The sequence below is a fragment of the Megalobrama amblycephala genome, linkage group LG18, assembly GCF_018812025.1.
Source record: "Megalobrama amblycephala isolate DHTTF-2021 linkage group LG18, ASM1881202v1, whole genome shotgun sequence".
In the NCBI taxonomy this organism is placed as follows: Eukaryota; Metazoa; Chordata; class Actinopteri; order Cypriniformes; family Xenocyprididae; genus Megalobrama; species Megalobrama amblycephala.
This window is the reverse complement of record NC_063061.1, coordinates 30,717,763-30,745,657: the sequence shown is the minus strand read 5'-3', so window position 1 is coordinate 30,745,657 and position 27,895 is coordinate 30,717,763. Positions and strand designations below refer to the sequence as shown.

At 36.6% G+C, this 27,895-nt stretch overlaps 1 protein-coding gene across 2 annotated transcripts; it reads right to left on the bottom strand.

Annotated features, from left to right (window-relative positions):
- Window positions 1–891: 891 nt before the first annotated feature.
- LOC125253348 (corticotropin releasing hormone binding protein) lies at window positions 892–4,573 on the bottom strand. 2 transcript variants are annotated; one of them, XM_048167286.1, is made up of 7 exons: window positions 4,370–4,573; window positions 3,712–3,805; window positions 3,311–3,468; window positions 2,037–2,247; window positions 1,713–1,867; window positions 1,508–1,625; window positions 892–1,421 (listed from the first exon to the last, which is right to left on the bottom strand). In XM_048167286.1, exons 1-7 carry the CDS (start codon window positions 4,454–4,456, stop codon window positions 1,267–1,269), a joined length of 978 nt encoding a protein of 325 aa, XP_048023243.1. In that variant the 5' UTR covers window positions 4,457–4,573; the 3' UTR covers window positions 892–1,266. The 2 variants fall into 2 exon arrangements, with proteins under 2 accessions (XP_048023243.1, XP_048023244.1); XM_048167287.1 differs by having other exon boundaries at window positions 1,725–1,867; window positions 4,370–4,566.
- Window positions 4,574–27,895: the final 23,322 nt, after the last annotated feature.

Sequence of the window (27,895 nt, the reverse complement as noted above, 5' to 3'; positions counted from 1 at the left end):
ATGTTCATTCAGGGACATGCGTTTATTGCATGGACCAAGAACGTAATGTGTTTAACATAACTAGCAAGAAAAGTTTATATAACCCATTTTTAAATAGCAGTATATAATAATAACTTTTGGGTGAACTATTCCTTTAAGTACCACCACTTCTTTTAGTGTCTGCGTCATGTTGGGGGACAGTCAAGATGTTGAGGGGACCTTGACGACGCCTGGCGCATGCACAAGAAAGACGTGCCCTCCATCATAGGACAGATTTGACAGGATAAGGCAAAACTGATCTCCTATGCGGTCATGATGTGAGCACTTTGTCAGCGATAATGGCAAGCATTTGCAGTACAAGAGTGTGACGATAAAACATTAATCGATCTGTTGATTTAACAATAGTGATTAATTGCAGTCTATTGAATTCAGGGCAGCAATTTTCATGAAGAGGCCCAAATGACTTGAGCTCATTAAAAGGATAGTCGTGTATCTTGTTCTGGCGTGTAGAGTTTTAGATGTGATTACATTTTTTGATAAAAGGGCTTAATTACAATGCAGCTGATGTATACTAGAGTGCTTTGACATTTTGCTTTGCATTCATAAATAAGCATTGATATTCTCAAGCAATAATTGCTTTTTAGCGCATGATGACTGCTGACATTGGGTAACAAAAATTACATACCGTGAGATAATTAGATTCTGCTGTTTTAATGGCACTGAAAAAAAAACAAAAAGCATTGCAAATTCATTATATATATATATATATATATATATATATATAAAGCGATGTGTTTATATTCACCTTTTGCACTGTAAGTTCGAGCTTGGTCACCAAGTAATTTGTGACATAATTTGATGAGTAAATGTCAGTGTTTTCTGATGTAAAATTAATAATTACTGTAACCAGAGTTTGCTTTGCTCATGTCGACTGATTTTATTACAAAAGTTCTTTAATACAGATAAATAAATAAAGACAATTACATTTTTCGTACAGACTGTATTTTAATACTTGTGCGGTACCGCTCGCTAGATTCCAGTTTTAATTTGGGCACTTCAAAATGAAACATGCTGAACAAAACAGTGATGTGCACCAATACAAGTACATGTTTTTATTTAACATCAGCCACAGATCTTACAAGTTCATGATATTAAAAAGAACAGAAGAGTCAAATGAAAAGATGAGGCAAAAAATAAATAATTTTTTAATAAGGAAAATATACAGGCTCAAACTCAAGTCAGTTTGGCATCCCCCCCCTAACAAGAGCAGGGAACAGGGAGAGGGTCTTATGCTCTTAAACACACGTCTTCAACGCTGTTGCCCTTCATCTGCTGAAGCTCTTGGTGGCCCAGTAGCCGATATCGGAAACTAACTCGATTTACAAACTTCCCGCTCGACACCATTCTGACCACAGTGTTATCACAGCCGACCTTCATTTGAGCTGAAGGGAAGAGAGATATGGGCAGGTTTATACGATTCTTTGCACTCTAAATGAAGATGCACAAGAGATAAAGAGGGAATTCTCACCTGGTCCATTAAAGGAGTAGCAGAGATCTGCCATAGGGAACATCTTGGATGTGTCCATGCCGTTTCCGCCCAGAAGCTCGACAAAGTCTCCAGAACCAGCACAGCCGAGAACGGACCGCTACGTAGATAAAGCAGAAGTCTCAAACTCATCATACAGATATATTTTGTGTAAATGCTATGATTCTTGACCGGAAATGAGATGTACCTGTATGCTCACCTTGAGATCATTGTGTTGACCAAGACTGAGCTCTCCAATCTGGATCTCAACTGGATAGATTATGGAGAAACTGCAGTTCCTGTGCTGCTGTGGAATGACCATGGTGAAACTGCCCTCTGGGGTCTGAGAGACAACATTACAGGCTACAAAAAGAGAGAGAGACAGATGGTTAACCATCAGTATTTTACAAGTTAAGCTTTGAGCATGGATTCTGCATGAGGCATGAGCCATGCTCTGAACCCTTTGGGACGAAACCAAAAGTTCATTAGTACTTGCAAAATGCCACGTTTAAAAAAAAACACGTGCACTTACGGAACGGGTTGATGAGTTTGCGGAATGTTACTGTGAAGCTGCTTCCTGATTGGTGGAGTCTGAAGAACAGCATGGCGACATTCTGAGATGACCGTGTGATTGGTCGAGACACTCCGGTTTCGCAGTAATCAGAATAACGCTCGTACAGAGGAAGAAGATGGTCCTGTGTGCTGGGAAACTTCTCGCCCTTCATAACCCAGCCATCAAATACCTTCAAGATTAAAAAAAAAAAAAAAAAAGTTTGCATTTAACAGCATCTACTGCATTCAGTGTACTATAAAAATGATTGTTCAAAGATGATTATTGGGGAACATTTTACAAGAAAATACTACTTTAAAATATAATGTTTGATTCAATGTGTTACTTTCCATTTTCAAATATACAAGCAATTTCTGAGTGAAAATTGCTGTAAAGCCATCCTTTTTCCCCAGTGTAGTTCTTTTCAGTTCAAGTTAACTGTGTTGAACTCAATTTAGTTCAGGTCAGGTTCGGTTTACATAATTCCCTTCAGTTCAAACCCGACTGCAATAGTTCCAGGTCAGTTGAGTTCATGCCAGTTTTGTTTCAGTGCTAATAAATTGTAATGAATTTCCGTTTATTTCATGTCCGTTCCATTGAACAGGAATTAATTCAGCACATTAACTGTAACAATATCCCGTGTGCGTTTTTCAGTCCAATTAAACTGCATTTAATTAGCATAAACCTTGCACAGTCCATGAAAGCTGAACTTTTTCCGAATGTATGACGAAATTAGTTTGGATTTACTTTTGCAGTTTTGCTTAACTGGATCTTTTATTAAATTTTTTTAGAGCAGAATGTGTTTGATCAATGTAAATAAGGTTGTTTGTGTACGGTTTGGCTTAAAATGACATCACATGTGATGCTTAGTGTACAATGCACAGGTACAGAAATACACCCAAACACACCTGCTGTTTTTCTCTATATGTATAATAAAATAAGTGTCTGTAATACAATTAAATCACATTTTGTAATCAAGACAGAAAAACAACAAGCATGTAAGTTGTTATGGGTAATGAATTGTGTATGTGCAAAAATTATCTTCATGATTTGTTATCACATTTTTTCTTTTGTCAAATCAACTCATGGTTCAGATAACATAATAAATTTGGGTTTCCGTCGATTAAACCAGTCGCCTTCATCGCATTAACTCAAATTTTTAATTTCAATGAACTCGATTTCAAGGTAATCAGGTAACTTACTTTTTTAAGTTAAACCAACAATTCTTTTTTACAGTGCATGTGTGAACATTTCACCTTTATGAAGTCTCCTCCTCTGCAGTCGATGTTGACCGAATCATACTCGATGCTAATGATGTCACTAGGCTCGCCAATGAAAAACACGGCACAGTTTAACTGTGGACGTTCTGCTGTAAACGTAAACTGACCCTCTATGGCCACCATATCCAGACATCCTGAGAGACACGGAGGAAGATAAAGACAAGAAAAGGTGAAAGGGCTGTACCCAATGAAAATATACATAGTATATGTGATGAATAACCACTCTTTAAATATTAAGCAGTGCCATATTGTGCAACCATATCAATTGGACAGTAAAAAAATGTGTTTATTAAAACAAATCTGAAGTCAACATCATGATACGTCATTGTGAGACGTGTGTTTTTTTGGCAAATAAAATCCCAGAGGTTGTCACTCACTCAGCGCTCTGCGGTACACAAACTCCTCTGGTAACTCTCGCTTTAATTCAGAGCTCAGCAGAGATAATAATCCTTCTGGGCTGATCTCGTTATCCTGATAAAACAACAAGAAACAGGACATGGTAAAAACAAGCAATATTAATAAATTAGGATTGCATTTCAATCAGTTGTGCTCAAGAAAATAACAATAGGATTTTTCCAAAATGGTTGGAAAGAGCTTGAAAGTTTCATAAAAGGCTCTAAAATATTATACAAAATACATTATAATATACAAAAGCATATATTTAATCATACATATTTATGTGCACTACTTTCACCATGCTTTAGTCATATTAAACAATGGTTTTGCATTGAATCAAGCCTTTCAATTTAGATGTTAAAGAAATGCTTTAAGTACATATTTTACAGTGCATACACTCACAATGAATGGTATAATACAAATTGTACATACACATCATTTAGCTATAAATATATAGGCTATCATATATATTATTTATCATATACAAACATTACATTGTATAATGAATGTTAAATGCCAAAGTACTAATTAAAAAAAAACAACATATTGAGGTCACAGTAAAGGATATACACATCAGAAGTTGTATAAATCTACTCTAATGATTGTGTCTATGTGTGTGAGCAGGTGTGAATATCTCACCTGTATGTCCAGAAAGCGCGCGTGTCCTCGGAGAGCCGTGACGCTCAACAGGAGGAAACACAGCTGTGCGCGCGAAGTGCCCGACATCTCCGTGCCGTCTGTCCGCGTGGATTTGAGCAAAAAGAGAAAAATTCCGAGAGCTCCCGACCAGACTGCTCCTTTTATACCCCCTCACATAAATAGAAGAGGGGGGGCTGCCTGTATGGATCAATTGATGTGAGTCCGCGAGCTCGAGTGAGTGAGTGAGAAAGAAAGAGAGAAAGAGCATGACAGATGCCTAGTGTTTATTCTAGTTTATTAATTTAATTGAATAGACTACTAGTAAAACATAGACTTTAGAAACTTTTTTTTAAAACTATGAAAGCATTCACAGTAGTAAATTAAACAAATTAGATTTTTGCCTCATAAATAGGCATCTAATAAGTACTAGTAAGGAATATGCAGTGATTATTAACTGATTATGTTCTAGTCACTATTAGAATACATATTAGTAGGCTTTCTAATGAATACAAGAGACATGAAAAATAGAGATGTAAATTATTGTGTGTATGTATGTATGTGTGTGTGTGTGTGTGTATATATATATATATATATATATATATATATATATATATATATATATATATATATATATATATATATACATCCATACACATATCATATATATATATATATATATACACACACACAATAATAATTTACATCTCTATTTTGTATGTCTCTTGTATTCATTAGAAAGCCTACTAATATGTATTCTAATAGTGACTAGAACATAATCAGTTAATAATCACTGCATATTCCTTACTAGTACTTATTAGATTCACTTATTTTGAATATTATATACTGTATATACAATACTGTATATGTGTGTGTATATATATATATATATGATATGTGTATGGATGTATATGTATATATATGATATGTGTGTGTGTGTATATATATATATATATATATATATAGTATATGCAGTATATAATATTCAAAATAAGTACTATAAACAAAACATAAGTGTTTTTTTAATCATTTTAAATATATATTCATTAAATATATACATACATTTAAATTCACATGTTAAAACATCAGCTTAAAAACACACCAAAAGACTCTTGTGCACATCTTCAACCTCCAAAACAAACCCATATGGGGTTGTTGTTGTTTTTTTATTTCTTTGAGATTGACTTCTTATCTTCATCTATAGTGAAGATGTGCACTCCTGATTGTCAGCGCAGGGAAACATGAGGGAATTTCACTGCAGTGGGAGGATGGTAAGGTGGACTGATTGAAGTAATGAATGTCACAGTGAGTCAGTGAGGTATGATTGGGTGCTTTAAAGAAATAGTTCAACTAAAAAAAGAAAATTCTGTCATTTACTCACCATCACGTCATTTCATACTTGTATGAGTTGCTTCCTTCTGTGCAAATAAAAAAACCCCAACATGAACAGCCTTTAAAAAAAAAAAAAAAGTATTTTGTGTTATACAGTCGGTGTGGAACAACATGAATGGGAGTAAATAATATCAGTTTTTTTTTTTTTTTTTACTTTTGGGTAAACTAACCTTTTAACATTTATTTATTGTAATATAATGAGGCAGGTGAACTTTTCACTTGCATATTAATATTACTGTCCACTAATTGTCTCAGACTGGTGTTATTTTCTTACACCTACAGTGAACCAACTGTGTTAGGTGAGCTGAATAACAGCCTTTCACCTTAGTAAAACAGAGATTCACTGCTCTTAAACCTAATTGCTCTCAGCTTGAAGGTCTTTGAGAAAGTCACCTGCAGGACAAAACCCAGTCAGAATGTGTGTGTGTGCATGTGTGGTTCCTTGAAAATAGCTTCATAAGAAAACTGAATAATGTCTCAAATGTCAAAAGATGTCAGAGTGTTTTAGAGTGTAGTAACTATTATTTCAGGAGTCAGGTCCCGAACACAGTATAAAGATTTAATGCAGTCATATCAAGCATTGTTATGCTTATATTTATTTATTCTGTGTTTCGTGACTATTTTTCAGCCTCTCTCTAAGCGGTCTGTTTAAGGAACGCCCCCTTTGTGTGCTGTGCTTGAGTTTGCTGCTCAAACAGCAACATGTATTTATCTGTGTGACGTCAGGAAATTGTGGGAAAGTATAGATGAGTCATTTTTGCTGTAGTTCAGTAAATGTTCTTGTTGGAAGTTGCAGTGAACTTTTATAGTAGATGTTTTTTTTTCTCTCTCTATTATCTCATGATCTGATCCTTAAAAATGATGTTCATTCTGTTAATGTAAAATGTGCCGTGTATGTGTACTAGGGGTGCAATGATTCAAATTACTCACGGTTTTTATCATGGTATGGTCACGGTTTCTGTACGATTCGGTATGTGGTATGTTCAGGGGGGGAAGGACTATACTGTCAAACAAAAATAAATAAAATAAGAACAAATAATCAAACTACAAGCAACAGCACAAAAAAATACAGTAAAGATACAAATAAAATAAACAGTGCTTTTCAGGTATCAGTAGTTTTCAGGCTTACAGAAATTAAATAAAATAGCTAATCAAATGTAAAAACAACATTGCATATAATATTTACTAATTAAATAAAGATGACTCATTATTAAAGTTACAAAAGCAATTCAATCAAGAGCAGTGAGTAATTTCCATGTCTTTTGTTGTTTGGTTAAAGGTGCCCTAGATTCAAAATTTGAATTTACCTTGGCATAGTTGAATAACAAGAGTTCAGTACATGGAAATGACATACAGTGAGTCTCAAACACCGTTGCTTTCTCTTTCTTATGTAAATCTCATTTGTTTAAAAGACTTCCGGAAAACACGCGGATCTCAACATAACACCGTAACAGTCGGGGTGTACGCCCCAATATTTGCATATGCCAGCCCATGATCCCAACATTATGAAAGGCATTAGACAAGGGCAGCCAGTAAAGTCTGGATCTGCACAGCTGAATCATCAGACTAGGTAAGCAAGCAAGAACAATAGCGAAAAATGGCAGATGGAGCAATAATAACTGACATGATCCATGATAGCATGATATTTTTAGTGATATTTGTAAATTGTCTATCTAAATGTTTCGTTATCATGTTGCTAATGTACTGTTAAATGTGATTAAAGTTACCATCGTTTCTTACTGTATTCACGGAGACAAGAGCCGTCGCTATTTTCATTTGTAAACACTTGCAGTCTGTATAATTCATAAACACAACTTCATTCTTTATAAATCTCTCCAACAGTGTAGCATTAGCCGTTAGCCACAGAGTATATAGCCTCAAACTCATTCAGAATCAAATATAAACATCAAAATAAATACTTTACTCACATAATTCGAAGCATGCATACAGCATGCATGACGAACATCTTGTAAAGATCCATTTGAGGGTTATATTAGCTGTGTGAACTTTGTAAATGTGCTGTAATATAATCGAGAGCTCGTGTGGCAGGGAGCACGCGATTTAAAGGGGCGGCGCGCTGAAAAAATCAGTGCATAGTTAATGATGCCCCAAAATAGGCAGTTAAAAAAATTAATTTAAAAAAATCTATGGGGTATTTTGAGCTGAAACTTCACAGACACATTCAGGGGACACCTTAGACTTATATTACATCTTGTGAAAAAGCATTCTTGGGCACCTTTGATTAACATTACAAACAGACAGCAGGTAAATTAGGCGGCTCTCACTTTAAGGGGCTGTTTACACGACACTGTTTTCAACTAAAAACGGAAAACTTTTTATGCGTTTTGGTCGTTCATTTACACCACAACGGCGTTTTGGTAGCCTGAAAACTCAAACTTTTGAAAAAGGATTTCAAAGTTTACGTTTTTGAAAAGGGTCTCCATTTAAACAACAAATCAGATACAATGCACTGATACAGTACACTGATACTAAACAAATGCGTTCTTTCTCGAGTGTTTAAGTTCACTTAAGACATAACCTATTATGTTTGATAGGATACTCGCCAAGACGGGTATGCTGAAATTTTTTTTGTGAATTTGTCAGTTCAAGCTCAAGACTTGAAAGAGACCTCAACATTTGCACGCTGTATACGCGCTTCGAATGAGTGCACAAATCTTTAGTGCATGAGCGAGTTCTCTTTCGCGCCTTGCGCTCGAATGTTTAAATTGGCAAGGATTAAATTAGTTTAGTTTAAGCACAAATAGCAACGTGTGCTGTTCAGGTCAACACCCGGGTGATGACGGCATAAATGACTGGTCATATTCGAGCATAGACTATGGCACTCGCACTGAACAAAGTTTAGGGGAAGCCAGAATGCGTATCCATCGACAGAAACATATATTAGCCTAACTTTGTCTGTTTTATTTATTTTCAACAAACCATATTATAGATGTGTATGCGTTGTTTGAGATGAACCGCGTATGGAGAACTGTACGGTTCATTTTTTTTTTAAGAGAACCGTTACGCCCCTAATGTGTACTGAGGTTTTTTAAGGGCTTTCTAACACATTCCAATGAAACCGATCGCTTGCTGTTTGTGTTTGTCCTTACCCAGTGTGTACTATCATCTTCAGGGAGCTGCAGACGTTCCTACCCATCAAACACCCTGTTCTGGTTTTTTAAAGCCGGCTTTTGCTCGGGTGTCCGCTTCTATCAGAGTCTTACCTGCCCCGGGTGAACTGAAAGGTCAGCTGTCTTTCTCACACTCCCACTCTGGAATCAGGGGACATTTGCCTCTTGTGAACTATAGGGCCAGTACACCTTTGTGACTTCTGGCAGAATGCGAATGGATATATTCAGAATGGCATACTATGGTACTTGTGCAGTATGCATATGTATGTGTGCAGTATGAGAAGTTTTTTGTATGTGTTGTATGATCTGAAATATATTTTTTTCAATATTCAGTATACAACCTGAGCATGTTGCATTTAAAACCGTTTGCACTTGACCTTCCATATTTTGTGTTTCGTGAAGAAATATCCCTGTCTTGACTCTTTACTTCATCAGACTGCCACAAGTTAAAAAAAAAAATTAAAACTGCAAAATAAACATACTTCTGATGGACCCCAAACAGGTTTCTTGATCACTCCTCCTATCTGCCATAGAGTGCAACACTGCCCGCCCACTTTATTAGCAGCATTGGTTCTGGAAGTTTTTTTTTCCCATTCATTTCTCCTATAGGGATTTTGAAAAGTCTTTGTTAAAAGCGGTATAAGCAATGAACCAAACCAACCAGCTACGGGGTGAATCATATTGCAAACTCTGAGGAAACAAAAAAGTATTTGAAAAGCAGACAAAAAAAAGGTACAAGACTGGGTACTTAATGGCTTTAGTAACAGAAAGAACTACAATCCCATGAAGCACTGCGAACAATGAAAAATGGAGAAATATAAAACTTGTTGATTATATATATATATTATATATATAAGAACAATATATTTTAAGTTTATTGCAAAATATGCATATATATGCAAATATTTAGGTATTTTGGGAGACCAGGAAGGCCGTCTTGATTACATAATTCGCAATGCTTCATGGGAGTGGGCGGAGCTATATAGCTCCTTTAGTGCAGTTTGCTTGTTTCGACTCTGATTGGTGGAATTTTCTGTACAGCATCATGGGTAATGTAGTTTTTCACCACGAATTCCCCTGTTAAATACGATTATTTTAAGCATTGCGAACAGCATAATGGAATTAAAAATGATGGAGAACTATAAAACTACTCATTTAAAAATGTTGATTATATAAGAACAATATATTTTAAGTTTATTGCAAAATATGCAAATATTTAAGTATTTTGAGAGACCAGGGAGGCCATCTTGATTACATAATTTGCAACGCTTCATGGGAGTGGGCGGAGCTAAATAGCTTTTTTGGTGCGGTTTGCTTGTTTCGAATCTGATTGGTGGAATTTTCTATACAGCATCATGGGTAATGTAGTTTTTCGCCACGAATCCCACTGTTAAACACGGTTATTTTGAAAAAATAAGTTGAAATAATGTGGGCTGACGTCTTTAATTGAAGCAAATACTATCGATTAACAACCTCGTCGTTAGTTATCATTAAAAATCAATTTCCCTATGGAGAAAATGAATAGAGTTTTTATTTCAGGAACCCAACTGTTGGTCAAACATACAGATATTCCCGCCCCCAACTCATGCCATTGGTTGAGCAAGTATTGCTGTGTCAGGCTGGTTGAAACTTAACCTGATACCCATTATGGTGTATTTTTATTTTATTTTATTTTATTATTTTTTACATTTGTTAAATGTAGTTTTAGAAATCAAATTTTTTATTACTAATTATATTTATATTATAAATTATTAATAATACAGCCACACAACTTAAATGAGTCATTTAAGCAAAAACATCCTCTCACTCATATATGCACCTGTGTGTGTGTGAATGTTTGTTCACTTGAACTCAACCTGTAGAACTCTATGAAACCTAATATAGTGCGCTATGTCTTTGTTCGTTATTTTACAACCTACTATAAGCTGTGTGATATGTATTTATTGGAATCCGACCCAAATTTCTGACTGATCCCGGCTAACTGTGTGGCGTCCCCCCTGCTTCGTTTATTTCATTCCTGCATCCATGCAGTGGAGAGTACAGCGGGAGAGAAGAAAGAATGACGCACTTTGGCAGATAGGAGGCCACTGTTGTAGCATTAATCTTCCATTTCTCCGAGGATATCATTCGCACACACAGACGTATTAACTTGTCTGAACAGGAATGTATTTCCGTTGGCCCTCTAACCAGTGCGCTCAGATCGAGATGTTGAAATTGCTACGGTATAAGCGACAGGAGAGTCTCTTGTGTGTCTTTCTGTGGCCTCTTTGTGTTTCAAGAGTGACTTATTGAGATTTTATATGGATTAAAGGAATGTTTTAGGTTCAATACAAGTTAAGCTCTATTGACAGAATCTGTGACATGCTGTTGATGACCACAGAAAATTTTTCTCTGTTTGCAAAAACAAAAATTGTGTTTACAGCAATGCACTTGCAATGGAAGTCAATGGGGAAATGAGAGAAATGCAAGGGCAGAAATGCACTTTTTTTATTTCCTCTACTAAAATATGTTGTCTAAATGATCCTTTTAGCAGTGGGACCTCACACCAAGTACGTTAACTATAACGATAACGATAGATATAGTTCTTAAAATTGTTCTAAATATAAAAGAATAGCAGAGTCCACACCACAACTACAATGATAATGGCACAGAGAACCAATATTGTTGTAAACACTTTCAGAACGATTTTTTTCCAGCTTATGAACGATAAAAACATTGACAGCTAATCAGTATCCACCAAACTATTAGTGTGGACACTAATATATGCATAGGAAACAGTAGCAACGCCCACTTGCTATGGCACACGAGTGTTTAAAAAACATTACTCTCCACAAAACACAAACTCGCCATTATACTGTGCCTCTTTACAAAACTATCTGCAGTCAAATTATTTGAATAATCAAATAATCTTCTCGACGCGATCCATGACACCATTAAAAATAAACCTCTTAATTGTTCCTGACGCTGGTATATCCTTCTGAAGTCTGTACAGAGACACACACAAGCTGTTTAAACTGGACACATCAAAGCGAGCCTTCCTTTATGCTTCCATTTGTGCTCTTGACGTGGAAGATGTAAGAAAGTGAACATATAGAAAGCATCAGTGATTATAAGAAATTATATTTGCTTTTGACATGGTGAGATGCACCACTTGCAACCGGTGTGGGCAAAAGTCAGCTGTTAATCGACTGAACACCACTGGGCGGGACCTATGATGCGATAATGTAAAACTATTCGTCGATGCCTTGCTCTGGAGGCAGTCATATGCAAAGATATTTGCCTGTGCAATGTCACAAATCCCACAATATCCAAACAAGCTGCTTTGGAGCTTTATTAAATAAATGCTTTGTTTAAGCTATGAAACTTGCAGGATGTTTTTATGGTACAAAGACCTCTTATGTGTCAAAATATCAAGGCAAATTAGATTTTTCCATTATAAATGCATTACTGTAACTTTCAGTTCCAAAACCTGAAGTAAATTTCAGGGTATGCAAGTAGACATAGCAACATTCTCTCTGAACATAACCTGCTCCGGAGCAGTTTATATAGTATGAATATGGGTAGTATGAATGAAATCCAGAACTACATCTGCCATGTTGTTACTGTCACATGACCTACCAACGTCAGTTGCATCACTTCTGGGGCATGTTCAAGCTCAAACCAGCGCACAACGTTTTGCTATGGTTTCCAGGTTGAACGACATGTTTCCTGGAAACAGTGTGCAACGGGTTTTAGATATGTTTTGTCTTGTTTGGTGGGTGTGTCAAAAATGTCAGCCCAATCAGCAGCAACATGTATATAAACCACGCGGTATTAAAGAGACAGCTCGCACATTGGGTCCAAGTAAAGTCGTTTACAAATGTGTCCGCTGCAGCTCGGTACATGCAACAATTGGTTGATAAAAGATATTAGAAGACAAGTTTGTCATAAGACTTTTATAGTAAAAATACAGCATATCAATCCTTCAAAAAGAACACAAAGAATGGCCTTCACAGCTGCCACAGTTGCAACTCTTGCGTCATCAGAACAGGCTGTTCAACGCACCACCGTTTCCATTTAAAAACGTTGCTAACAAGTTGCTAAAAGGGACTACTTCCTTTGGCGGGGAGTTTAGATGTCATCATGACAAAAATGCATAGGCTTTCGATCGAGGGAACCCGTGTGCCGCTTACTTCCGGGCTGGCCTACTGTACCTCAGAGATGACGTGTTTTTGTAGGACAACCCGGAAGTTAGTGGTTGCCTCGATCGAAAGCCTATGCATTTTTCCCATAGACTTTTGGAAAATCGCAAAAAATAAGCTCTGTGTTTAACAAAGGGTTATGAAACTTACACGTTTTGTCTATCAAGATAATTTTTACAAGTTAACACAACATTTATAGATTTTGAAGCCTAAATAAAGTCGTCAGATATAAAAAGCTAACAGTAGGCTATAAACGGACTACAGCACACCATGGACCGTGGATCAACGTCACCACCACCAAGCTTCCTCAAACTGTATTTAAAAAACAACTTTATTTAAAAACATGCTTGCTGATTATGATCTGCGCTGTGTATGAATACTAATCTACTTTTTCATGAGAAATGCTGTCCAAATGACCTGTTTGTCATGATGTCTAAAGTCCCCGCCGATTTAAAAAAAATCACAAGCGGGTTATAACTGATGTGTTTTATGTCATAGATCAAAACGTGAAAATACTTAGAGGCTTTGTTAACCACAGACCTTATTTCAGGCGATTTAGCAAAAACCCATTCAAAAAACCCATAGACTTTAGGGCGATGGAACAGGAAGTCCTAAAATGCTAAGTTGCTTCCGGGTTTTGCCTACAAAAAAATCCCAGATGGCCAGACAGTGATTCTTCTTTTATAAATCGTTAATATATTAATGTCTGTGACGCTGTGAGCACAGAGACTGTTGTGTAGACTGTAAGTATTTTAAATGTTTAACTTTAAATGTTAAATGTTTAATATGAATAAATAGCACTCATAAACGGCTGTGGAGATGCCATTCTCAAGTGAAACGAGTCGAGGCTTGGACCCAGAAACCGCGTCGCTGAATTCTACTTACGGAAAAAAACTAAACTGGCGCGTGTTTGTTCCGTAAGTAGAATAGGAAAGGCTTAAAATATTTAGCGTAAGCGTTTTGAAGAATGCGAAAACGGGAAGTAGCCTACGTTCAAGGAGATATTTTGTGTTTATAAAGCATAAACGGTTGTATTTAAAAAAAAATGACCGATCGTTTCACTAGATAAGACCCTTATCCCTCGTCTGGTATCGTTTAAAGCCATTTGAAGCTGCACTGAAACTGCAATTTGGACCTTCAACCTGGTAGCCGTTGAAATCCACTATGGAGAATAATCCTGGAATGTTTCAAAAACCTTAATTTCGTTTCGACTGACGAAAGAAAGACATGAACATCTTGGACATGGGGGTGAGTAAATTATCAGGAAAAGTTTATTTAAAAGTGGCCTAATCCTTTAACAAGCGGACGAATAACCAATTTCATTCTTGACATCGAGTTTCGTTCAGAATTGTGCGACAGTCAATCACTGTTTGCGCTGAAATGAAAAGTGTAGAAAACTGAATACCGTCAATTGTCCGTGACAGAAAAAAAAAAAAGCATTTTTTTAGTGTAAAGTCTAAAAATAGATAAATCCAAAATGTTGAAGATTAGCCGATGGGCTGTCGAATCATCCGTTTTCCCACAAAAGTAGTTTATTCAGCGTAGTGAAGCCTCTCTTCCATTGACATCCATTCAAAAAAAAAAAAAAAAAAAAAAAAATGGCCCCGGTCTCCTTCTCTGCCTACCGCAGCGCTAGTTTTTGCTAACTTTTGCTAACTTTGTAGGCTCGCATTAAAGTGGCTTTGTATTGGCACGCTTTTTCTTAGCGTTCGTTTCCATGGTGACTCCATTGACTAAACCTACTCCATACCGCGGGTTTTGGAACCTGCACGAGTAAGCAATGTTTGGGTTAATCAACCGAGAGTTCAGGATAAATGTGACGGTAAGTTAACCTTGCTTTGTGGAATACACAGCATCCGTTTACACAGATAAACCGATAGAAGTAGAAAGCAATCATTCAGCTGTGAGGGAAACAAACACACGTGTGTACAACACATGGAGCTTTTGGCTCCAGCGTCCTGTTTGTCAGGATAAATATGATGGATGTGCTTATGAGACATTCTTGAATTGTTTGATGATGGCAGAAAAATATAGCCATGTGTTTATTATGAAACAGTTGAAGAGAACTTACTCATCATGACAGTATGGAGATATGCTACAATACTCACATTTATATAGTATTTACTCTAAAATAAACTACTGGTCAAAGGTTTGGGGTCAGTAAATGTTTTTAATGTTTTGAAAGTAGTTTTATGCTCACCAAGGCTGTGTTTATTTGATTAAAAATACAGTAAAACCACTAATATCGTGAAATATTATTATAATTTTAAATAACTGTTGTAATACATTTTTAATGCAATGTATGTGATGCAAAGCTGAAGCTCTTTTCAGTGTCACACAGTTCTTCAAATCATTCAGATTTGCTGCTCAAGAAACATTTCTTCTTATTATCAGTGTTGAAAACAGGTGTGCTGCTTAATATTTTTGTGCAAATTGTGATGTATTTGTAACATTATTAATGTATTTATTATCACGTGTGATCATTTTAATGCATCCTTGCTGATTAAAAAGTATTAAAAAATGTTCACAAAAATATTACTAACCCTAGACTTTTGAACAGTACTTTACATTTCAATAAAATGAAACAAAAGTAACAAAATGTCATTATTTGCTGAAAATGTTCAAATATTGTTTGATTTAGTTATGATCAAAATAAACTATACAAAAACATCTTTTGACCACCTATTGAATAAATGAAATATTGCACACAAAAGTGGCTTAGGTAATTTGCCCATAAAAAATGCACTGCAGATGATTTTCAGCAAGCAATGACTTAAATTCCAGTCTTTTTCTCACAAAAATAAGGGGGAATGGTTTCTATAATTGTAAAATGTGTCATTAATTCCATAAAGTATTTCATCACAATATACGCTCGGGAACCGTAAAAAGGCTCGGATGCTCCATGTGACGGTTTGTGCTCGATTCTCTTTAAAACGCTCATCCTGACATATAAAGTGGAGCGTTTGATGAGGGACTGCTGGACGAGGTCACACACCAACTCTTCATGTAATAATGACGAACATGAGTGATTTCTCTTTGAGAGGCCTTCACACACTCAGAATGACGTGCGTGTGTACATGTGTGACAACGGAAAGAGAGAATTTGTACAAGAGGCTCTCTTGAACACTTCAACCAGAGAGAGAGGCGACCGAAAGAGAGGGAAAAAGGCTGTATAAACAGAGGCCAGTATCTGCATGCAGAAGTAAATAAAGCAATGCCCTTTGGTAAATGAGGGGTAGATGGCTTTTCATAACTGGCAGACATGGAATTACACATTTTAATGGTTCAGTGTTTCACGGTCAATAATGGAACACACAGACCCGCTCGCCTTTATGGAGAGGCTGTTCGTTTGAGACGTTATGTTTTATAAACGTACATATTCAGCGTCTGAAAGCCTCCAGCACTGAATTACTCTAGAAATACTAATGTAATGCTAATATAATATTAGCTTAATGATAACGTAATGTGACGCTGAAGCTGCTTTTCATAAAACGAATGCAACTGGAATCAGGAGACACATAGCCAAAGTGCCTGAGGTTCACACACACACACTCACACACACACACACACACACACACAGGTTTGTTTTTGTGAATTGTGGGGACATTCCATGGGCGTAATGTTTTTTATACTGTTTTAACCATATTTTCTATCCCTCTACACTACCCCTACCCCTAAACTTACCCATCACAGGAAACTCATTCTGTATGATTTATAAGCCTTTTGAAAAATGGGGACATAAGTCACCCTCTCCTTGTATTACCTATGTCATACCCATGTCATTCTACAAATTTGTGTCATGATATGTCACAAAAATGCACACACACACACACACACAGGTTTCCATGTTTTATGGGGATTTTCCATAGACATAATTATTTTTATACTGAACAAACTGTATATTCTATCCCCTACTCCTAAACCTACCATCACAGAAAACTTTTTACATTTTTAGATTTTCAAAAAACTTATATTTTGTATGATTCATAAGCTGTTTTCCTCATGGTGTAACCTATAGTGCACTGTAAATGATCCACATGACACAGGTTACCATTAACGAAGAAAAATCACAAAGCAGAACAGAATGGCACAGCATTCGCCTCCGAATGCAAGACTCGGGGAAACCCCAAACATGGGTCTTAAAGTAACATACCCAGACCATTACAATGGGGACCAAAAAAATGTCCACAAGGTCAAAAATTACCAGTATTACTATCCTTTAGGGGACATATGGTCCCTATAACGTAGGGAATACCAAGTACACACACTTACACAGGCCTGATTTATTCTCAAATTTATTCCTGTGGTCAAAGCTGAATTTTCAGCATCATTACTCCAGTCTTCAGTGTCACATGATCCTTCAGAAATCATTCTAATATGCTGATTTGCTGCTCAAGAAACTTCTTTTTATTATCAATGTTGAAAACCATTGTGCTGCTTAATATTTTTATGCAAACCAAGATAAAAAAAATTCAGGATTTATTGATTCATAGAAAGTTCAAAGAACAGCATTTATTTGAAATAGAGACATGGAAATGTCTTTACTGTCACTTTTGAACAATTGAATTAAAAGACTTAATTTCTTTCAAACAGAAATCTTACTGACCCCAAATATTTGAATGGTATATTGCATATGCATTTTTAAATAAAAATAAAAATGTTTTTCATCAAAAAAAGCACAAATTTTCTCTAAAAGTTTCATCATCTGTCCCCAGTACCCAATGTTCCCTCTAAGCTGCGCGCGTGCGCGGCCGCGCAGAAAAAATAATCGCCGCGCAGAGAACAGACATGAAAATGATTGTAGTAGTTTAAATGAGAAATAATTGCAGTGCTCTGGACAACCGCTATAGAGTTATTGTCGCTATAGAGTTGGAACCGGTGAATGCGGTTTACAGTTTTCATAGAAAGAGAACGATTGAGCGCGTGTGAGCTGGCTGGCCCTGAGCCAAAACAGTCGCGGTAAGAATACTGTCATGTTTGCGGACTAAATACATCAATACGAGAGGCAACGCGAAACGAAAAGAAATAAAACGTCATGTTTTAATGAAAAGTGGTGGAAATAATGGCACAGAATGCTAACAAAACTCTGAGACATTTACAATTACACTCCCACCACATGTGTAGCATGCAAACTCAAAATACATCAGTGATATACCTCAGTTTAAATAGATTTGTGTGTGTGGTGGTGAGGTGGGGTGTTTAGATAACTATAAAAGAGTTAACATTCACTTTTCTTAAAAATATTTAGCCATCAGATCTAAGTGCTTAAGTTTGTTTTCACTATATAATATATTAAAACAAATGGAAGCATTTAAACTGATATAATACTGTATATCAGTTTAAATATTTAAATATTATATTTTATTATATCATAATGTAAGCCTAATAAAAAATTGATCTCACAAGGGGATTGTTTAGGGCTCCTTGCCACAAAAAATCTTAACGTCCTGGTATATAAAATCTGGGAAATTCATAAGCAATAAACATGTAATTTTGATGGTTTAACACTGTCTGTTGCTAATAATTGACTGTACAAAAACACATTATGGTTGTCCCAAACCATCATTGTAACTGCTCATATTATATGATTATAAAGAATTGAACTGTCCTGCAGGAGGACAGAAATAATTTTTTAATAGAATTTCTTGGTAAAGACTGGTACAGTTAATACAGCAATGTGAAAACATCTCAGGTAACCTAATTTAGTCACCTTAATTTAGTGACTGAACTGCTTGTTTTCAAACATATTATTTAATAAATCACTAAGTTACATCAAGGGTCAAATAAAATAGAAACGGCACATTAAAGTTAAATGTTACAGTTATGATAAAACCATTTTTTGTGTGAGTGTGTTTACGTTCATTGTACAGGTCTGATATAAAGTATGTTTTTGCTCAGGTGGTCAAAATGTGCGCTCAACAGAGAAAAGTTTTGCTCAGTGAGAAAAAAAATTAGAGGGAACATTGCCAGTACCTTATTTTTCCTAGTTTTCCAGATGGCCAACTTTGCCGTATACTAACATAACTCATCAGACAACATGTTGTCTTTCTTGAGCTCTGTATTTTGCTCCTCGTATAAAAGAAGAGATAAATAAACATGAGCGCTGCAGAGACGTAATAGCTGTAATTTGTTTAATGGAGCGGCTCATGGGGAAGTGATCCACACAGCCCTCAGAGATATCAGTCATTTATGAACGTGAGGAGTCAGCAGTGCATGCGCTGTTATATTTGTAGGAAAATCACTCAGATGAACCACGCATCGTCCTAATTATTGATGACGTCGATCTGACCGTGCTCAAAGGAGCCGTTTTCTGGTCTCAGATGTCAAACATATTTGGAGCCAGATTGAATCACACAACCGTCAATAAAACACACATCTAACCGTTCATCTGTTGAGCTCTTCTGTGCTGCTGTTACATGTGAGGAACAAATTCACTGACACTCTTCAGTGATCTCTCCACACTAGCGCTCTGCGAGTCACAAACGCATGCCATGCTGTCAGGATTGATGAGAAATCAATGCACACCTAAACAAATCACTGCAGTTTACACGCTTTTCTGTCTGTTGGCGTCCATCTCATCTCAGAGGAGATTTTGATCAATGCTCTGAATCTGTGAGCATGTGTCACACACGTGTATTCACCAATCAGAGCTCAAACCAGAGAAAATCAAGCTTGCATGAAACATCGACATGGCCCAAAGCTGAAGCTAATCTGAGAGTCATTCAGAGCAAATCAAGACTTCATATGCTTCACCTGAGGGCACTGTAGAGATTCTGCAAACAGACTTAGATAATTGTTTTTCTACATGGCATGGAGTGTCTTATGCTACGTTCACTCTCTCAGTCCAAATCCAATTATTTGTATATCCGATTGGAATCTGATCTAAAATTATTGACGGCCCTCATTGGCTACGTTCAGACTGTCCAAATGCGATTTTTGGGCATATCAGATTGAAATCCAATTAGATTTAGAAAGTGTGAACAGACAAAATGCATTTTTTACAAATCTGTTTCAAGCCACATTCATATGTGGTTTGAAATCCTATTCAAATCACGTTTCTGGAAATCTGTTTCTCACAGCACGTAAAAATCGTCAGACATTGTTATAGGAAACATGCTGAAACACAAGGCATGGATGTTGAGGATATGGTTATTCGTTTTAATGCTTCTTGTACTGAAGTATTAAATGCAGTTGCTCCTCTCAAAGTTAAGAAAACCAAACGAAATAAGCAGCCCTGGCTAAATGAAGACATTAGAGCTTTAAAGGATTAGTCCAGTTTCAAATAAAAATTTCCTGATAATTTACTCACCCCCATGTCATCCAAGATGTTCATGTCCTTATTTCTTCAGTCGAAAAGATATTAAGGTTTTTGATGAAAACATTCCAGGAATATTCTCCTTATAGTGGACTTCAATGGCCTTGAAGGTCAAAATTACAGTTTCAGTGCTGCTTCAAAGGGCTTTAAACGATACCAGACGAGGAATAAGGGTCTTATCTAGCGAAACCATCGGTCATTTTCGAAAAAAATGTAAATGTATATAAACAAATGATCGCCTTCTAAGTCCTTTTAAGTTATGGCTATTTTTTTGACTATTATTAATTCTGTTTTTTATTCTTTTAAGTTTTTGGATTGAATACTCATGTTTCTGTTTTACTATGTGTGTATTTTTCTCTGTTTGTGAAGCACTTTGGTCAACATTCATGTTTTAAGGTGCTATATAAACTTTGACCTTGACCTTGAAAGTCGCTGCAGAAACAGTGTTGGGTTGTTGCAAAGTGCAGAAAATGACAATATAACGGAGACGTTTTGAAACCAACGGAGATGAATAAAGTTTCCTATGTTTCTGCCACTGCCTAGTCCAGCGCTGCATCTACACATTGACATTTTTTAAATAAGACAACATCTGTATTGCAAACCCCTCCATGTTGCAGTTGCTGTTGGCGTATGTCTACCAATGCAACGTCATTGTTATAGAAACCAATGCAGGAAAACGAAAGAGCGGCATGAACACACAAATCGGATCTGAACAGTTGCGATACACAATGTGGACAGTCAATTATTTTAGATCGGATTCCAATCAGATACGCAAATAATCCGATTTGGACTGAGAGTGTGAACGTAGCTGTTGTGTATCGCAACTGTTCAGATCCGATTTGTGTGTCCATGTCGCTCTTAAATAAATGCTTTGAACTATTCATCAAAGAGTCCTGAAAAAAGTATCACAAAAATATTAAGCAGCACAACTGTTTCAACATTGAAAATAATACATTTTTCTTGAGCAGCAAATCAGCATATCAGAATGATTTCTGTTGGATCGTGAGCATCAGTAATGATGCTGATTCAGCGTTTCATCACAGGAATAAATTACATTTTAACCAATATATTAAAATATAAAACAGTTATTTTAAATTGTAATAATATTATATTTCACAATATTACTGTTTTACTGTATTTTGATCAAATAAACGCAGCCTTGGTGAGCTTCTTTCTAAAACACCCTAAATGACCGCAAACGTTTGAGCGGTGTATCCGTTCGGTTTCACTGACCCCCCGGTTAAAACAGGAGAAGAAACACCTGTGATTGACTTGAATCTGGCATTAACATCAGCCATAGTAACACCACAGCACATTCATCAGCCCCGAGCTTCCCCACAGCGAGATGCTTCATTCAGTCTGACACCTTACCAACATAAAAACCAACAGCATAAACAGCCAAAGGGAGAAAAAGATGAAACACTGAAAAAGAAAGAGGGAAAAAATGAGGCCAGACAGGAAATAAGCCAAAGGACAATGACAGGTTGTTGTGATGCAGAACGTATCTTCAGAAACACACACTCACAGAGGCGTCAGTGAGTTTTGATGTGTGTGTGTGTGTGTGTGTGTGTGTGTGTGTGTGTGTGTGTGTGTGTGTGTGTGTGTGTGTTTGGTGCATGTCTTCTCCATGCATCCAAAAAGGCTCTAATGCGATCTCTAAATATAGATCCTTCGCGATATTCAGGTCTGATTCTGGCTGTAGCATCTTTGCCCTCTGGCACTTCATCTGCTGTGTCCATCAGCCTGAGCATCCTGAGCGTCTGATGAAGCAGAAGGCTTATGAATGAGATCCAGGATCCTTCCTCAAGTCAGTATCATCATTCAACTTAGACAAATGTGAGCTTAAAGGATTAGTCCACTTTTAAATAAAAATTTCATGATAATTTACTCAACCCCATGTCATCCAAGATGTTCGTGTCTTTCCTTCTTCAGTCGAAAAGAAATTAAGGTTTTTGATGAAAACATTCCAGGATTATTCTCCTTATAGTGGACTTCAATGGCCTCCAGACGGTTGAAGGTCAAAATGACAGTTTCAGTGCAGCTTCAAAGGGCTTTAAATGATACCAGGCGAGGAATAAGGGTCTTATCTAGTGAAACCATCTGTCATTTTCGAAAAAATACAACTGTATATGCTTTATAAACACATATTATCGCCCTTGCATGTACTTCCGCTTTCCGCATTCTTCAAAAAGTGATGTCTCGCTCTCTTTGAAGTCTATGCACGAGACATCACTGCCGCTGTCAGAGCGCGCTCAGACCTTACTAACGAGTGCTGAATGCAGTTGGACATAGTGGTGTATTACAGTTAAAAAATGATATAAATACTGTTCGGTTTATCACACAAACCGATCGTTTCGTGTCTTAGGACATCAATGTGTCGTCACGAGCCGCAGGGTTTAATTTGGACTTGTCTATGCAAGTTTTATTTGCTCTTATAGTAGAAGTTCCCATCCACTCGCATTATTTGACTGACAGATGGCAACGGTTGGAGTTAAAAATCATCTTTTTTGTTCTACTGAAGAAACAAAGTTACCTACATCTTGGATGCGCTGGGGGTAAGCAGATAAATATCAAATTTTCATTTTTGGGTGAACTATCCCTTTAATTATGCCCCAAAATAGGCAGTTAAAAAAAAATCTATGGGGTATTTTGAGCTGAAACTTCACAGACACATTCAGGGGACACCTTAGCATTCTATGGCACCTTTAAAGGCAATAGAAAAAAAAATGGACGACTCACCTTTACTCTCTTCCATTGTAGAGAAGTGACATATTGCGCTAATTACATTGTTCGGAGCCCGAGTCTGCGTAGTATGAGCTGAAGCTCTTGGATATACTCGCCACCACATGCCCCTCAACTTTTTTTAAGTGCCCTGACTGCTCCAATTTTAATGTCTGCTGATTGTAGTACAACATAAGGCTTGTTAAGGTAAATGCAACTACTAAGCACATATCACGACGTCACACCCAGTTTTACGGCATCAAATAACTAACTAAAACCAAACTTATTTAAAAACGAACCCTTGAACTGCCTAAACGACAGAAACCATCTTTGGAACAAATTTATTTTGAAGTGTAATTTAGTTGTTTAGTTTGTCTCACGTGCCATTTGTTTACATAGAAAGGGCGGAGTTTATGACCTATACTGCATCCAGCCACCAGGAGCGATCGAAATGCTTTGGCTTCACTTTTGAGGACGTGTACAGCAACACCCCGTTTTCACTAATTCACACTTTTGTAGTGTACACGGAGAAACCCGTTTTCAGTTTGATTTTTCAGGCCCCCAAAACAAAACGTCATTGTCGTGTAAACGAACGGCCAAAACGCATAAAAAGCTTTACATTTTAGTTGAAAACGCTGTTGTGTAATCGGCTCCCTTTAGTGTTTGAGCCCAAGTAGTTGTGCTTCTCAGGTAAAAACAAAAGAATACTACTACAAAAAATACTGATATTTTTTATTGTTATAAACATGAAACTGAGCTATAAGAATAACCTTTTTTATTTGCGAAATTTGTTGCTGAAATTTAAGCCATGAAGAGATCTGATAATGGCTCTACAGTGTTATTTCAGTATCATTGAGATACTATTATTAGGTTTTTATTTTTGTATTTTCTGTTTTCTTTTTACTTTTTGTTAAAGTTTTAGTCATTGTTGTGTGCTTTTGTCATTTTTATTAGTTACTGTTTTTTTTTTTTTTTTTTTTAAATGTCTGTACAGTTTTTATCCATTTTTTATTTCAGTTTTAGTAATTTTAGCACATCAATGAATTGCTTTAGCAACAAGCAGAAATAAAATAAGTTTATTTGATCTTATTTAATTTTTTTTACAAAAATGTTTTTTTTTATGATTTTATGTTTAGTTAACTATAATAACCCTACAGTATTCTCAAATAACAAATATTAGAGAGGGACTGGAAAAACTGATGTAAGTTCTGATAGTGGGGAATATGAGCTGTATGGTGTGATATTATCTCTTAACGCTTTGTGTTTTTTGGAGAGCTGTTCCTCGCCAGGATGACGTTGTTGTTACGCACAACTCCATGTCATCATAATGCAAGTCCTGCAGAGCTTTCCCTTGTGTGTATGATACTTCACACACACAGAGACACACACACACACATTCACAGAAGCATGATATGCTTGGCTCAGAGCAGAATAAACATATTCTCCCTACACACATACACATGCCTTGCACCGACAAACCCATTCACACTCTTCCTCACAAACACACACAGGCTAATCTCTTCTCTGCAAAACGGTGCAACAGCCCCGACGCGCTGAGCTCATCAGAAAGGGCATTTGCATTTTGAATCCGAGTGCACAACAGGAATCTTTTGTCATTTATGACACTACAACAAGCAGCAATTCCATGCACAAACAAACGCTGATTGAATTCTTGGTGCGCGGAATATGAGAATGAGGCAGATCATATCTGATCTGTGTCTATGTTTATCCCTGCGGCTTCCCTTATTTCTTTTTGTAATTGTTTATTTGATAGCACAATCTTGGAAAAAAAAAAAAAAAATTAATCCGTTATCCATTGCTGAGATTTATCTCAGATGGCTGGTAGTTGATCTAGTGTTTAGAGACCTGAGGTCACACAAACACTGCAGGGTTTATCTTGGATGCAAGCACATTTTGACCTCTGACTCAATGATGCAAAAATCTTTACATTATTTTATAGTTTTCAAATGGCACTGGTGACATTTATGCAGCCATGTCCATTCCCTCTCGTTTCATGGTTGCAATCATGTACATGATGTAGTAGAAGTTCAGATGTATCAAACATGGTAAAGCAATTAACTCAATTTTTATATAACGAAGAAAACTTGAGTGATTTTTGCCTGTCCAAAAGTTGTAGGTGGTTGCTAGGGCATTGCTATCTGGTTGCTAAGGTGTTCTGTGTGGTTGCTCCTTACTGACCTAAAATAGCCCACCTCCATGTCTCTATGATATTTTGTTTCGCCCATTAGGTGGGGTAACATTTTTTTGCAGGCAAAATCAGGTCATTTTAATAGGAAGCCACACTATCTGGGATTTTGCATTAGAGCTAAAGATTTCTCAGTGGGTCGTTGATGGAAATTCATAGAGAATTCATTGATACATTATTTAAAATTGACAGCGGATCTTTTTTTGCCCACGAAATTACAATGAAACTTCGCTAAATGTGACTGCACCTTAAGGGATAAAATGTAAGTGTGATTGTTTAGAAAAATATAACTGTATGGTTTGAGGTATTATTCATGTTTGTAGCACAAACAAAGCATGTTGATTTATGCATAAAGGTCAATATTTAGGGTTAGTGGTGGTTTAAAGTCATGAAATCAAAACAATTCTTGTTTTTTGAATACTGCAGTGTTTATTATAAATGATGTGCTCATATTATTATTATTATTTTTATTATTAATCAAAAATGACATTCAAAATGACATCTCTTCTCTGAGATGTTGTGTGAGGGCAGGACAATAAAAATAAAAAATCCTTTTTTAAACTATTTTTAACAATAATTTATGAACCTTTAAAGACAGCCTTAAGGCCTGTACACACCGGGACGAATATCGCGCGCAACTATCGGCGCCGTTTAACGCCTCATGACTAAACAAAGGGCTCCGACGCGAAAAACGGCAGGCGTAAAAGCGCCATTTTTTAAAAAAAACATTCTTTTTTTGTGTTTGACACCGCGTTTAAAACTGGCCGACCAATGAGATTGCCGCTTTTGTTCACGTGCCTGGAGCTGCTGAAGTTACAGGTAAACATGACTTGGTGGCGCTCAAGCACAAAACGGTCTTGCCGAGCACACATTGAGGAAGTAAGTAGACGAAGAAGACCCCTACAAACTATGGGTGCTCTGCCAGTTCTTGGCCACACCAATACTAGATGTGTATTATATTTATTTACATTTTATTTCTGTATTTTTATTGTTTTTTTTTTTCTTTTACATTTCAAGAAATATAGTTGAGAATGTCTATTTCATAAATATGTTTCTTTGCACTACCGTTCACTTGCACTACTCTCATTGTGACTTATTTGCACTACCGTTTCTGACTACCATCTTCTCATGTCGTGTATATGCCATATGCCATTTTATATCTTTAATTTTATATCATAAATATGTTTATTTGCACTACCGTTCAGCACAAGCACCATATACTGTCAGGGAGTGAATTTGCACGTTCACTCGGCGCATTGCCATGAAAATCGATTGGGTATGAACACGAAAAACGTCTTGAAAAACGCTGGCGACAAGTGTGCGCGATATTTGTCCCGGTGTGTACGAGGCTTTTCTAGGTTATTAATCAATAACATTTGCTTCTCTTGAAGGCCTTAGCCCGCATTATTTCAACTTAGTTTTAAAATAATTAACGGTGGAATTTGTGGTGAAAAACTACATTACCCATGGTGCTGTACAGAAAATTCCACCAATCAGAGTCGAAACAAGCAAAACCTGCCAAAAGATCTTGTTTGCTCCGCCCACTCCCGTGAAGCACCTCAAAGGACGTGGCTCAAGTCGTTCCCCCATACTCTGAAAAAACATACATATATGTGCATATTTTGCGATAAACTTAAAATGTATTGTTTTAAAATTCAAAATTTGTAAATTAGTAGTTTCATATTTCACCATCGTTTTTTTATTCGATTATGCGGTTCACAATGCTTCATGGGATTGTAGTTTTTCCCAAAGCCTTGTCTTGTAGGCTATCTTTCTATTTTTGTCCAATTTTCAAATTGGCTTTTTTTTTTTTTTTTTTGATTCAAATCAAAGTTTGTAATGTTATGATTCACCTCATAGCTGGTGGGTTTGGTTCATGTTTTAAAATGCTTTAATGAAGTCTTTTTTAAAAATCCTTATGGGAGAAATGAATGGAAAAATTACTTCTGGTGTTGTGTCGAATTTTGACTTAACAAATACCACTTTTATGCTCATAGCTAATGCTACAAAGTAAAATGATATGCAAATATTGCATAAGTTAAGAGAGATGGATGGTTTACTGTAATGTACTGTTTACGGGAAGGGTTTACTTGTGGGTCATCATGACACTCACACATTCTGTCATCAGTGTCAGCTGTTAGTGTGTGCGCTGAATGAGTGTGTATGTGCTTATCTGCGTGACACTCATGACAAGTTCTCAACCTGTCAACGTAATGAAGTTACAACTCTGACTGTAGTGGAGTAATCTAATAAACACTTCCTTTATGTGATGAACATCCTGCTTTTGTAAATTATTAAGTTTCTGTCTCACAGATCTTGTTTACATGAAGTTTGCAGTTTTGTCTAACAAGGAATGTGTCAGTACTTCCGTTAAGCCTTCTTATGCTCTTGATGCAAATGCCAATTAGCTAACGCCTTAGGCGACAGAAGCATGTAAGCGGTGAGAGGGAAAGCAAACCCTTCCCCCTTGATTTCCTCAAGCTGTCACTCTTTTATTTCCTGTCTATTACGGCGCTAAGCTTCTTTCATATTAAATGCACCTGTGGCCTCATCTTCTTCACCTTGCTGCCTGACACAGGTGTT

Coding starts and splice junctions, on each gene's coding strand:
- LOC125253348 (XM_048167286.1), bottom strand. CDS start 4,456: ATGTCGGGCACTTCGCGCGCACAGCTGTGTTTCCTCCTGTTGAGCGTC. Junction 1,868..2,036: donor CAAACTCATCAACCCGTTCC/GTAAGTGCACGT, acceptor CTCTTTTTGTAG/CCTGTAATGTTGTCTCTCAG. Junction 1,626..1,712: donor ATCTCAAGGTGAGCATACAG/GTACATCTCATT, acceptor TTATCTACGTAG/CGGTCCGTTCTCGGCTGTGC.